The sequence below is a fragment of the Natrix helvetica genome, assembly GCF_964273705.1.
Source record: "Natrix helvetica genome assembly, chromosome: 3".
In the NCBI taxonomy this organism is placed as follows: domain Eukaryota; kingdom Metazoa; phylum Chordata; class Lepidosauria; order Squamata; family Natricidae; genus Natrix; species Natrix helvetica.
Genome location: NC_138549.1, coordinates 90,103,902 through 90,118,821, shown reverse-complemented (window position 1 = coordinate 90,118,821; position 14,920 = coordinate 90,103,902). Strand labels below are relative to the sequence as shown.

At 37.4% G+C, this 14,920-nt stretch overlaps 1 protein-coding gene across 3 annotated transcripts in view; it reads left to right on the top strand.

Annotated features, from left to right (window-relative positions):
• PKN2 (protein kinase N2) overlaps nucleotides 1–14,920 on the top strand; it is a 70,459-nt gene that overhangs the window by 22,891 nt on the left and 32,648 nt on the right. For 2 of the 3 annotated variants that reach the window (XM_081946062.1, XM_081946063.1), the window contains exon 2: nucleotides 9,731–10,031. In XM_081946062.1, the coding sequence (XP_081802188.1) occupies nucleotides 9,731–10,031 (301 nt within the window). Of the gene's footprint in view, nucleotides 1–8,849; nucleotides 8,954–9,730; nucleotides 10,032–14,920 lie in introns of those variants that run through there. The other variant, XM_081946064.1, reaches the window with a different exon arrangement.

Here is a 14,920-nt window from a genome sequence, read left to right as displayed (position 1 = left end):
AATTCTTCGCCAAACTGACGCATGTAATTCCATACGTGAAACAGAAAAAATCCTAAACCTTTTGCCTCCCCACCGAATTTTGTTCCAAGTAGAGGAACTTTGGCCATCCGCCATCTGCGGGGACCCCCTCCCCCTCTTGGGATGGCTCTGGCAGCTGCTGCTACTGGGGTTGGGGCTCGTTCATCTTGCTCATCACTCCTATCCGCGGCCCCAGTCTCTTTCGGGCAGAACAGACCCTCTGCAGTTCTCCTCTCTGTTTCTGGGGAAGGTCTTCTCTCCCAGGATCACTCTCACGTAAACGTCGTCTCTCCCATGCCTCTTCGAAGAGTTTCATGGCCTGAGACATCATAAGGTTCTCCTCCTCGACCCCCTGCCACTCAGCAGCTGGTCACCTCTGTCTCCTTGTGGTGACCCCAAACGGAGTTTCCTCAGGATCATACTTCTGCCCCACTCCAAATGTCCATCTGGGGCGGACGGATTGTTCTTCCAGGTGTAGTCCAGCCATTCGCTCCGTTTCCAGAGGGCAAGAAGATGCAGTTGCTCCCATGTCATCCTCCTGGTCGCTGCCTGGCTGGGACATTCTTTTGAAGTTTGAATTTTTATTGCACTCCCCTCGGAAGGTGTTAACTCCGGGTTGAATGCGAAACTGAGATCTTGCTTAATGTCAGGGCAGCCTCCATCAGTAACCAAGAAAGAAACCACTCAAGTCCATTTTTCAGAATTAAAAGTGCTTTTACTGGTTATGAGTAGATAGCAGCTAGCAAAGCAAGATCTGAGGCAAAAGCGTGCGCAATCATAGATATCAATATGTGACCCAGCTCCCTCCCCCTAGCGACCCCAACCCCCAGTCCAATCCCCACACCCCACAGGTGTCATGTGGGCTGCAGTTTCAAAACCCATCATCAGGATGGTATGCCGGACGGTTGGCCTTGGCGGCAATTCCATTATCTGCAGCATGCGCAGTAGATGGTGAGAAAATGACTCCCTTCTTCATTCACTCCTGTGCTCAAGCTTCCCCTCCCAAATACCATATATCTCCCCCCCTCCCCGTTTCAATGGCAGCCGAAAGCGAGCAGCAAAGCAGAGGCTGACGGGGATTGATGTTCCAGAGAGAGGGAGCCACCACAGAGAATGCCCTTCTTCTGGCTCCTATCAGGTGTATCTAGGGGATGGGACCCGCAACATTCTTCGTCTTCCCGCTCTGGTAGGTTGGGTAGATGTGGACCGGCAAGAGACAGTCCCTCAGATAACCTGGTCCTAAGCCATGAAAGACTTTAAAGGTGACAACCAGCCCCTTGAATTACTATCAGCTTCTAATGACATTTGTATCATCTTACAACTCTTGGAACTATTTCAATTAAAACAGTTAAAATCCAATTAAAATCCAAAAACAAAATGAAAATGAGAGCGAAAAATAATGAGGCCCAAGTAGTGTTAAGTAAAGACTCTCTGAAAAAAAAAGCTGAACTTTTGAAAACTTCCTAAAAACTATCGGGGTGTGCCAGTCTAATCTCAGTAAGGAGACAGTTTCGTACATTGGCACTGCTGCAGACAGGAGAGGTTGATGAAAATTGCCCTAGCTTGACTCTTTGGTTAATTTCTTAATTTTCAAAATTCAGAAGCCTATATCAATAAATTAGAGTACTAGCATTTCTTGTAGTGTCTGTTTTTGGTCTGATCTGCTTCCAAAGGCTTATAGTACACCCTCCTCTTGTTTGGCAATCTCAAACTTTCCCTTAAATAAGAAATGAAATGGTTGCTAATTGGGAAGATCATTGGCTATTGCCATTCCATTCAGATAAAGTTCTATGGTACAGTGTCCTATGCTTGACTGCTCTGTGTTTTTTAAATTTTATTTTTGCCATCTTACCTGCTTAATAGCTTAACATTAACATTCAAAGAAAAAAAAAAAGTAGATGCAAGAAAGGAAAAGAAGAGACAAAGAAAATAAACAATGTGTGTGTGTTTGTGTGTGTAAATAAAATAAAGAAGTGGCTTCTAATCTTCCTCTTGGCAAACCTAATCAGTCCTCTCTCTTTAGTCTATATGATAATTCCCTTATTATAGCCCAGTGATGCTAACCTTTTTGCCATCGCGTGCCAAAAGCAGAGGGAGCGCAGGGGGCTTGTGCACAGTCATGCCCACACCCATAATTCTACGTGGGTAACACCCCCCCTCGCACACGTACGAGTGCCCTCCCCCAGCTTTTGGCACATGATGGACTTGTTTTTCGCCCTCCCCGGGCTCCAGAGGCTTTCTAGGAGCCTGGCAAGGGCGAAAACGACCTCCTCCGGAGGCTTCAGAAGGCTTCCCTGAAGCCTCCGGAGGGAGAAAAACAGAAGTCCATTCCCGAACTATTCTTTCCAAACATCAAAATCATGTCACAAATTTATTTTCTTTTTTATACTATGTCTATAAGAAGTTTCCACTCATTGATGATGTGACTTTAATTAGTTGAATAAAACCTTCCTGCCCACTGGGATTACTGCCTGAAACTGATTAGACTTTAATTGGTTTCATACTGAATGCTTTTATTGTCATAGGCATAAATTTTTTATTAAAACATGGCTCAGAAAATTATATATATGCATACTATACTATGATTCATGGTGTTTGTTAGACTGTTCAGAATTTCGGATTCTAAGGGGAAAGGAAGTTTAGGAGTATACAGGATCTTATGTGACACCTGTCAGAAACATGATCTTCAAAAAAGATTAATTTGGGCTAAGAAATTACCAACAGGTGCTACGTATGTACCCACGCATGTTCCGAAACACAGATTTCCCTTTAAATTTAAATGTTGCACAACCTTATTATACAGTTTGTCCATTGAACACCTGAACTCTTGGGGCTTTATTATTTCTATACTTTCTATGGGATCGGTGTAGTGGCATAAATATCATTCTGAGTCATACATACTTCCCTTGCAAACTTGCTTAACTAGCTATACGACTTGTAATTAAGTCTTCCTCTGTATATACATTTGCTGCTTCTCCAGCTCAGTACAGTCCTTGTAGTTCAGACATTTCTGTAGATAACAAAGAAACAAAAAGAAATCTGTTACTAGTAATATATCTTTGTGATATAGATGTATATATTTTGTTGTATTACATACTACTATATATTTGACAGAATAACAGAGTTGGAAGGCACCTTGGAGGTCAAGGTGGCATTTAAGTTTGAGATGAGAAACAAAAATAGTTTCTGAGTCCTACTTATGCAACAATAGCTGTAACAAAATTACAGTACCCTACCCTAATTCTCCAGAAAATTTTGATTTAGAAAGTTTCCTATTGAAATTAGCCTAGTTTAAGAAGCTTTGTTAACAAGGAATGTGTTTTTATATAAAAATCATTTTTGTTCCTTAAATTGCAATAGAATCTCAGTGTTTAATTATATCCTGCCTTTATTATTTTTATAAATAATTCAAAGTGGTAAACATATTTAATACTCTTTCCTTCTCTGAATCATGTAGGTGTAAATAAAAATAAAATCTGCCATAATCTCTCTTAATTTCAAAATAATTGTTTCCATAATGTTGCTCTTTAGTTTAGTATTACTGTATGAATTGGGCCATTGTATTGAAGGATATTGCTCTTGATTAAATATTGTTATTCAGAGTTTTTTTCAGGAGAAATAGTTCCACAATGTTTTTAATATACTGCATTTGTCATATTATGTTATTTAGAGGAGACAAAAACCTTCTCAAAGGGCTTTCTTCTCCAAAGAGTTATCCATTGAGTTGGGGGAAGGTGCCATGTATAGGGGCATGATCAATGATCAGTTCTGGATCTTTTACACTTCAGTATTTTAATGATTTAGATAAAGAATTGCAACTTGCGCTCATCAAAATATAAATTTGAATGGGTTATTGACACTTGACAAGACAACTATAAGAATCGATACTAATTTTTGTAATTTGGCAAAATAGGCTGAAAATAGCACATCGAATTTCAGAGGCAAGTTCCAAATTCTTCACTCAGGAAACAAAAAAATCAAACATACATATATAGGACGGCTTATATCTGGCTTGGTAATAGTACTTGCAGAAGAGGATTGCAAATTTAATATGAACCAGCAAGGGTAATGGGGCTGCAAAGAGTAGTACAATTTTGAGCTACATCAGCAACATATGTTTTTCAAATAATGGAAGATAATTGTTGTATTCTTTTCTTTTGGTCAGTTCCCTTCCTTCAAGAACTATGTTCAGTTCTGAGCATCCCATTTTAAGAAAGATTCTAAAAGGGTGGAAAGGGTGCAAAAATGATAATACTGATCAGAGTATTGGAAACTAAGCCATATAAAATGATTTGAAGGAGCTTTGAGAATGGATACCTGGAATGGCATGATAGCACTCTTCCAGCACTTGAATGGATGTTACCTAGGACAAGCTGACTTGTTTCTCTTACTCTTAAATGCAGATCATGGAATATAAGCTATCGAAAGGCTGAGTCTAACTAAATGTTGGGGAAAAACAATAAGAGTTTGACAATAGCACCAATTACCTAGGTGGTGGGCTCCACCTCATTACACATGTTCAAAGTAGATAGCTATCTGGGACACTGTAATATTGGATTCCTCTACAAAGAAGGGAATTCCCTTCAATGACCTAAATGGTGTTATTGTTATGTTTATTCATGTTAAAGATGCATTGGTTGTTTTGAACTTCATGTGCCTGAAGTAGCCAGCCTCTCTTCTTTTTCAGAGTTTCACTGCTGCATTGGACTAAGACACAATGAACTTCCTTGATTTCTGCTTAATGTAAATTCACATCATAATAGTATTGAAGCATGCTTTATGATTTAATATAGAGATATAAAAAGGAAAATGTATTTTGTTCTGTGCTTGAAACAGAACAGTCTCATTTGATTCTTTCTGTATGAATGCATTTGGTGGAATAAAACTCAACAATGCTCTAGCTCAGGGGAAAAAAAACATTGAGAATTTAGGATCAGTTGCCACTTTCTTGTTTTTCAGCCAGGACCACAAGTAAGGGTGAGGCAGTGTCTATAATGAGTTGCTATCTCTCATCATTGAAATCACAGAAAATCAGACAGCTGTCATTTCAGTTTTAATAAATAATTTCCTTCAGCAATCTTTATATATATAATCTCTCTCACTAATCTGACCTCCCATTTACTAAGCAATATAAGGAGAATTGATATGTATCTTCTTTTTGTAGCTGCTTACCAAGTGCAAGCCTAGCAAAATAATTTGTGTGATTCTCTGCTGATTTTCCCCCTGCACATGGTATAATAGTGTTGCTAGCTGCTGTTACTTCTTAATTACATAGAGAATATTAACCTTACAACAAGAAGACATAGGCATCAGAATTTAACAACTCAAACCAATATTGTACTAGTAGTAGTATGTACATAACCTCAGTAGGATTCACTATGCACACTACCTACCTACAAAATGAAGCTTAATATAACATAATCCATCCACGCCAATCTTCGCTTTCCTACAGCAAAGTGGTTTTAAAAAGTAATTTATCAGTTGGACTGGCAGGCATGCAGCTGTGTAAGATCTTCTTTTTTTCTTGCAACAACTGCTCCTTCTCAAATTTTTACATTACACATCTTAGCTAATCAGAACAGGAGTATAACTGGGATCTGCTGCTATGTAGACTAGGTTGTGGGGGGAAAAAACCTGAATTGCCGCAGAACATAGTCCAGTGGCAGTGCTCAGAATGCTGAGAATACTCAAAATAATAAAAAAAATAATTCCTGCGGGGGACAAAATACGCATTCTGAGTTGGAAACAAACTCTCAGAAAACATGTTGGCTTCAAACTTAGCATACATGAAATGTCTGCCTTATGATTGGAACATTATGAATCCCCATGGTTTAATGTGCTGTGCAAACCAAGCCGTTTATAATTTACTCCAAACGAGGATAATTTTCTTTTCCTTCCCCTGCCTATTTAACTTTCAGTGCATAGAGAAAAAAAGTGCCTGTCTTTTCTCTCTCTAATATTTTATACATTTATTTCCCACTACAACCCTTGCCAACTCCAAATGGATAACAATAAAATAAAACATTTTATACACATAAGCACATAAACAGAATATGAAATGTAGAAGAAAATGATTTGTTCTTAAAGGAAAATCTTAACCTTCTGTTTTCCTCGGTGTGACAGTAAGTGATCTGATCATGGTTGAGGCTCCATGAGCTGAATGCAGCGTCCTGGTCAGGAGCCCCACAGCACTGCTCTCTATATAAGTGACCTCTCATTTCCCACTTGATCTATTCTTTTGCAAACCACACGATCTAATCTTTTCTAAACAGGACAAGTGGGTGTAATATTTTATAACCCATGCAAATTTAACAAATATTTTAAAAATTATTGATTTGTATTTCTTAATAATTAAGCACCCACTTCTGATAGTAAAATATACTCAATAAATTTGAAATTGTTTGGTTTTATTATACAAAACTTTCCAAATATCTCACATGTGATGCTTATCTGGGTTATTCTAGCCTATTCTGGTTACTAGATGAGTGGATGTTATTGCAGAATTTACTAAATTATTGGGAAGAAAGTTCAAATTTTCTTAAGATCCTCGTATTCAAAGTTCAATCCATTTAGAATCTACTTAAATGCACTTACTGATTTTATACAAAATGGGGGTAAATATTTTATTTAGGAAGTTTGTTAATTTTTAAATCATTAGTCCAATTTTCCCTCTTCCTTCTCTTTGTGGTTACTGATTATTTAATTTTATACTAATGTAAAATTGAATGTGGAAAAATTCATTTTCGAGATGTTCAGAAACTGAATAAGGAAAAAAAATCAACTTACCAGTATTAACCTTGTTTATTAGATTAATATCCTGTTTTTCATTCATGAGTTTAAGATCAGGCAATATGTCCTTCCTCCTAATACTATGAAGTGTGATGTACTGAGGCAGGGTGACTTACTAAAGTCAATCAGTGGGCTTTCAGGCTGAGGATGGACTGAACATGGTGTAGTTTAGAGCCTTAACCACATACCCTCTCAATCCAGATAATAGAGACAGAGACGCCCAAATCTGGTTAAATCAGATGCTGAGGAGCCAATCAGGAGAGTGGGTTTTCCTCTCTTGGGTTTTTAATATTGGCATGGGCAATCTCCAATTTTTTTCCCCTCCTTTAGGCATTTCTGTGTCTCCTCGGGGGTTATCTGAAAGCCAGAAAAGGGGAAATCCCCATCTTCAAAGCCAGCAGCAACAAGGCTGGATCTAGTAATTTGGACATCAAGATAGTGTCAGTGAACCTACTTGTAACATATATTCTGATTTATTCTATGAACTGAGATATGGCATGTGAGATCAGGTGGCTCAGGAAAAAAAAGTTCTTCGGTAGACAGCAGCTGTTTCTTCTTCAGTAAACGGTTTTTCTTTACTTATTTTCCAGCCTTCTTCAGACTGAAAGGGATCTGCCATTTTCTTACTGGAAAACCAACTGTTCTGAAAAGGGTTTCCACTAGAATAAAGTGGCTTGTGGGAGATAACAGAGCTGGCAGTCCTCGGGAATTACAAGGGGGTGTAGCAGGGTTTGGAGGCCTTTCATTGGAATCATCAGGAGGTCTGAGCCATTACACCTTCAGTATGTACAGTTCATCACACAAAACATTTTTTTCTTCGAAAAATTGCAATGGTGTCAGGGTAAAGTTCAAATACTACATTAGATTAAATTTTACAAATAATGTAGTATTACAGATTACTTGATAGAAAATACCATGGCTTTTGAAAGAATATTTAGTAACAGAAGAATAATGGTTTCCTATTAAAATAGTTTCCTGTTTTCTGTCTTCTCCTTTCTCTTAAGCTAATTGCTATATGTATAATTTGTTTTATAATTTCTCATTCATTCTCACCATATCACCAAACTATCTCAACAAATTCTTTCATGTGTCACTCTGCTTTGTATTCAGTGTCCATTAAGTTTTGATCCCATCTCTTTTTATTTTACCACATGTGTTCTTTTATGTACTCCATTACCTAAATATTCAACTTCTTTTTACATTTCACCTAACATACCCAATTCACACTTCCATATTTTAAAAGGGCAGAAACACATTATGCTTCTTTTAACAAAGTTTCATTCCTCACAATACATTATCCATTAACTTTTTTTACATTGTTTATATGTTTCAAAACTTTGCATCCATTTCCCTGTATAAGTAAACACTCTATCAAGGGGCACAAATTGCTCTTTTTCATCATTTATGTATAATTTTTCAGTATTTACCCAGCTTTCCCTGTGAAACTCAATTACCATTCCCTTTGATAACATTAATTTAAATGTTCAGATCTGCACTCCAATCCAGGCATGTTATTGCAACATATAATGTATATAATATTTGCTAGAATTACTTAGATTTGTCAGCTTACCAACATGAGATCATTTGTATACAAAAGTATACATGTATTTAAATTCCAACCAACACCCTTCAAACATCAGCAGAAGCATTCCTTATGCATTTTTCCATAAATGCATTAAACTCTCAAGGGGATATTATACATCCTTATCTTGCTGCCTGTTGAATCATTCTCTAAGCATTTCATTTATTCTTACACAATTCTGATACTGCATCATATGCACTTATTCATATTCTTCATATTCTTGCAGATGATTCTGTAACTCAAAACTCTATGTTATCATATACTTTTTCAATATCAACAAGTGGTCAAACATCCTACTATATAAAACATGTACAGTAATGGTTCAAGTGACATATTACTATTAAGTAGACCAGTGAGTAACTTATAATAGTACAAGATTATATATGTGCGTGCTTTTCCTAATCAGATTTGATCTCATTACCAACCGGCTTCTAAAGTGGTTTATTTTTATTTAGGATTTGGACTTCAGCTCTTAGTTTAATTATCTGTTTTGACAAGTGTTTTGAACATTGTGGAAAATCAGTATTAAATGGACCAATGGATAATTGACATCTGAAAAATATGGCAAGTTTCACCAATGTCTTATAATCATTCTAGACTGCATATTTGTTGTCTGTGAGTGCCTGTATGTGTTCACACAATTAGAAAGAAGATGAAAGGATGAATTGTCTAGGAAAAAATGATGGTTTTTGTCTTTGTAGGAGTGATATATAAATGAGATAATACTACAGGTAAATATAATTCTGTATGATTGAGGTTATCTACAAAAACAAGTAGTGGCCAAATATCTTTGGTTAGTCCAAACTTACTAGATATAGACTTACTAGATATAGATTCTGAAATACCCTGGCATTCAATTGGAATTTTTGTTCCAAACTTGGTTGAAATAACCTGACTATAAAAAGTTGTATAAAATTGAGCATATGTGACTATATTTCAGATGTGTGCAGGAGAAAAAGAAAAAAAATTGAACATTTTAATATATTAATAGTGTGCAGCATAATTGCTTAAATTTATTTCCCAACAAGTATTAGAGCTGATATGGTATATACATTTAAGTAGGAAAAGTTCTCAGGTAACTCAGTAGGACTTAGTTTTGAGTATGTGTAGGATTGCTGTGGTTCTCAGGCTTATCAGAATAAAATTCCTGTGTTGCAAATCTTGTGGAATTTTAAGGCATTTAGGTTAAAAATAGGCATACAACAGATTCTCTAAATCTGACACTTATATTAGTGTTATCAGCATATTAAGCTCTGTGACTTTTGGGTAAAGAATGTCTGAAAACAAATGAATAGTAGTTTTGCAAACTAGTGAATTAATATATTTTTCTGATTTTTATAGGGAGATGTGCGAAATATCATTGTTCCTGAGAATGTGAATATTGGACAGAAATTTGACTATTCGGACACAATGGTACAACAGAATTTGGATGAAGTGAAGGACCAAATTAAACGGGAAATAAGGAAGGAACTTAAAATCAAAGAAGGAGCAGAAAACCTCAGGAAGGTGACTACAGATAAAAAAAACTTGGCTTATGTAGACAACATTTTGAAAAAATCAAACAAGAAGCTAGAGGAATTGCACCATAAATTACAGGAATTAAATGCTCACATTGTGGTAGCAGAACCTGAAGATCTTACAGGTATGCAACTTGTTTTCTTTCTTTTTGTCAAAGGTAGCAATTTAGATGGAAACTGATTCTTTAGTGTTTTCAACATATTATTCATAAACATTTTACCTGCTTTTAAATATTGTAAGTTTTAGCAACATTTGCAGTTCATTACTTACAGATGTTTGTATGTAAAAAAAAGTGGCCATCCTCATATCTGTTTAGTTACATGTGGAAACATCCAAATTTGGAATGTTTCTGTCATCTGGTTGTGATTAATTTTCTCTTCTGTATCATTATTTATGCCTTTTATTAAATATATTGATACTTCTCTGCCAAAGCATCTCAAAGTGGTTAACAGTAAGAACAGCAGTAGACTATTTCAAAACAATAAAATACCACGTATTTTTTTTTTTAAAATGTATTTCTTAAAATGATAAATATTCTTCTATCATTCATGCTGGGAAGACTCTTTCAAGAGACTACCCTGTTTCCCCGAAAATAATACCTCCCTGGGTAATAAGCTCAATCTGGCTTTTGAGTGCATGTGCTAAAATAAACCCTCCCCAAAAATATTGCAACACAGCAGCAGCCATAAGGTGACCACTCTCACTGCCTCCTGCACCTAAAAAATAAGACTTCCAGGAAATTAAGGCCAAGTGCTTTTTTCAGGGGTCAAAAGAAAATAAGACCCTGTCTTATTTTCAGGAAAACACGGTATATAATTGGTGCCTCCTGAATTTCAGAGGTGAAAGTGTTCCAGGATGAGGTGCCACCACAGAGAAGTCCCTCACATAAGTGTACAGAGGTTTTCAGCAGGACCTTCACTAAAGATATGATTGAACAGTTCTTTAAAGGCAATCTAGCAATATGATTTAGGAAATTATGCTCCTAAATCTTAAAAATATGATAAGCTATTATATAATATTAAAAACATTAAAAAACATTAAATGTTTTACATTAAATGTTTTAATGTTATACATTTTTAATGTTAAACATTTTTTAAACATTAAAAAATTAGAAGAGTGATGGGAATTCATTTTGTGCTAATTATAGTTACATGGTGTATAATTTGATGGATTGAATGACATGCACAATATTTTTTACTCCATAGTATTACCCCCCAACATGGAAATTTTAGTTCTGCAGCCTTATTCTCTGACTACGTTATGTTAATTTGCTGTAATATGATATGGTAGGAGTGTTACTGTTTTCCTTAAGTTCATCATTTAGTTAGTTTTTGATGCTGAAAATCAGTAGTTGCAAAACTTCAGCATTTGAGTAAACTGCTTTTCTACAAATTCTGAATCTGTGAAATATTTTTATGTTTATACTCTTAAAGTTCATTGGTGGATCTAGAGGTAGTCCTCAACTTATGATCAGTTGTTTAATGAGCATTCAAAGTTAGGATGGACCCACCCAAAAGCTACTTACTACTTGATTTTGAAGTTACAACAGCTACACAAATACACTCTTGTAGTCATGTGATCATATTTTGGGTACCTGGTAGCTGGTTCACCTTTGTGGCTGTTTGCAGCATCCTATGGCCATATGTCCATATTTATTTTACTGTTTTGCCAGTTTCCAGCATTTATTTCCAGCAAAAAGGCCATTGGGTAAAATTCAGGGGTGAATTTGCTTTATAACCACAGCATTCACTTAATGACTGCTGCAAAATTGTTGTATATTCAAAACTGGTTGTGTGATGATATGCTTAATCACCACAACGACTTAACAACTGTAATTCTGGGCTCAATTACAGTTGTCAGTTGAGTACCTATATATCATTAAGTAAATACCTTTAGAATTGCCCAAATTTCATATTTGGTTTTACTGTAACTTGCTGGTAGGATGAGGTTATTTTTCTGCCAGCTAAAACAATAGTTTCTTTTCTGTGATTTGCATCAATATTCCGAGCCATGTTCCATGGTGAGAAAAGCAGGGACTCATGTGTGCTGACAGATTAGCGGTATAAAACATTTATGGTCTTATTCAAACAGCTGTACTTGATGCTTTCTGCCATAAAGATTAGTATAAATAATGTTAACATTAAAGATGCAATGATAAGCGCAGTGGTAGCACAGTGGTTGGAATGCAGTATTGCAGGCTAATTCTGCCAACTGCCAGGAGTTTGATTCTATCCGGCTCAAGGTTGACTCAACTTTACATCCTTCCAAGGTCAGTAAAATGAGGGCCCAGATTGTTGGGTCAGTATGCTGACTCTGTAAACTACTTAGAGAGTGCTGTAAAGCACTTTGAAGCAGTATATAAGTCTAAGTGCTATTGCTATAATGGTGATTAACTAAAACTGATAACGGCAAAAAATTACTTAAAACTGGCAATATTAGGGTTACCTTGAAGTTAAAATATACCACTTCATTATAGTGTTGGTTTTTAAATGTTGTAATACAGTGCATATATTCCTTCCCAATTTACAGTTGCTGTGGGTGTCAAGGTCAGGTTTTCACCTTTTTGATTATATCATTGAGATTTGGTTTGGGAGAGTGTCAATGTCACTCTCACTAAATTCTGTCTTATAGCAGTCTTAATCTCTAGATGGTGGAGGCAGTGTCAGGGGTGATCTAATGACAATTCATGGTCTTGCTGTGTATGTGGTTGTCAGTAAGTATCTATAATTTTGAGCTAGTGGGACAGTTAGGATCCTGCTTATGCAATTCATCTGGCTGCATTGTCAAGTTTCTCCTTGACTTCTTGGAACTTGCTGTGGGGCTGGGCTTTGGGTAATGAATAATTTTAATTTCCATATGTGTAAAGAAGGTTTTGGGAAAGTTCAGGAGTCAATCATGTGTTGGAAATCACATACATAGGCAATTACACTTTAGGTTTGGGTTTTAGGTCCCATCAACTCATCAATGATCTGAAATTGGAAGGTAGAAGAGTGAGTCCTTTCGCATAATCAGATCAACCCATGATTACTCTGAGATTTGTCACTCCAGAATGCTTCAGCACAGTGGGTAGACCAGCTAAGAGGTCTGCCTCAAGCCTGTAGGGCAGGGGTGTCAAACTTGATTTAATTGAGGGCTGGGTCAGGGTTGTTTTTGACCTCGGGGGGGGGAGCATGGCTATGTTGGGGGCATCTATGGTGGCCAAGTGCTAAGGCAGGACTTCCCTCAGACTCACCCTCACTCTCATTATAATCTTCCTTCCTTCCTCCGTCCTTCCCTTCCTTCCTTCTTCATTCTTCTTCCTTCCACTCTCCTTATTTTTCCTTCCTTGCTCTCTTCCCATCTTCCCTTCTTTTTCTTTGTCTTTCCTCTTTCCCTTTCTCCTTTCCTGTCCCTTCTTGCATGCTGAAATGCAAAAGGGGAAACATTTCTCCTTTTGTTTTTAGTTTGTGTTGGTAGCCCTCTGTCAGTGAAAACAGAGGTCGGGAAGGGCGTTTTCAGAGTAGACAGCCTCCTACAGCCCTCTTCGAGTGAAAACAGAGCTGTGGGGGCAAGCTCCATTTTGCTGGCAGAGGGCTGCAGGAGGCCATCGCAGCCAAAAACAGATCCTGGGAGGGCTGCATGTGGCACCCAGACCAGTCCTTTGCTGTTTCCGGGGCGGCACTGCAGGCCAAATCTAAGCACTCCGCAGGCCAGATCCAGCCCGCAGGCCCTGAGTTTGACACATAAGATACAAATAGATTTCAGAACTTTGTAAAGCAGTCCAGTTAAGCTCTGATTGATCTCTGGAAGTTACAGAAGCCAGTATTTGACAAGATTGGCCTCTGAGTCTACTTTTTAATGTGTTTACTGAGGAGTTCCAGTGAAGGAAGATTAGGGGTGAATTGGACCGGATGCTGGTAAAAGATTACACTCAAGACAATGCCATTGTAGTAAGGGTAACAAGAAGGACTTGTTTTTTGCCCTAATTGTATCTACAGCAGCTGTTGCTATAGTAAACTTTACACATTTTGGAGGTGGAAGACATAGGTATTTGCCTGAGGGGCAGGCTGAAATTTTCTCACCTGGATTCTACATGGACAAGGTCAGACGAGGTGACTGTGATCAAAAGTCGCGGTGAAGAAACAGCTTGAAACTGAATGAAGCACAAGAGTTACTCTGTCCATTTAAATTTTTGTTCAGATCTAGTGTTGTCTCTTGATGATGCGACACTGGATTAATAAGTTAATGCCATATTTAATATATTTTATTTTCAATTGTTTATATTGATTCAATTGTTGCCATTGAATATGTTTGTTCTTATTACTGTAATTATTGTTTCATTTTATATTTAAAATGAAATATGGATAGCTATAGCACTTAGACTTATGTATCGTTTTACAGTGCTCTACAGCCCTCAATTTACAGAGTCAGCATATTGCCCCCAACAATCTGGGTCCTCATTTTGCCCACCTTGGAAGGATGGAAGGCTGAGTCAACCTTCAGCTGATTAGGATTGAGGGAACTGAACTCCTGGCAATGTGAGCAGAGTTAGCCTGCAATAACTGCATTCTAACCACTGCTTTTACTTCAGTTTTCTTTTGCTTTACAGAAGGATAAGCCCTCAAACGGTCAGATAAGCCCAAATGGCAGGAAAAGTTTCTGAATCTCAACTCACGAGGCAGCAGGAAAAAGGGGCAAATCTTATAGCCTTCCCACCCCACCCCCCTCCTGCCCTTTGGAATGCTTACCCTGGGATTAGGGTAATTAGCAAGAAGAGAATTGATGTTTGTATTTCACCTTTATTGGAAAAGAAGGGGTTACAAGAGAGTAAGCAGGCACACAATGGTGAATACACATAGAAAGGAATACCCTAGCATTGGTTGTTTGCCTATTGTGGGCTCATGGCTCCAAGTCCTTTAGGAGGTTAAAAAAAAGCCCTCTGTATGAAATTGATTAGGGTTTTGTCAGTATCAGGCAGCACTGCCAGCTGGTAGGAGGACTTTAATCAACTAATTAAGGTCACAGCTGAGCTGG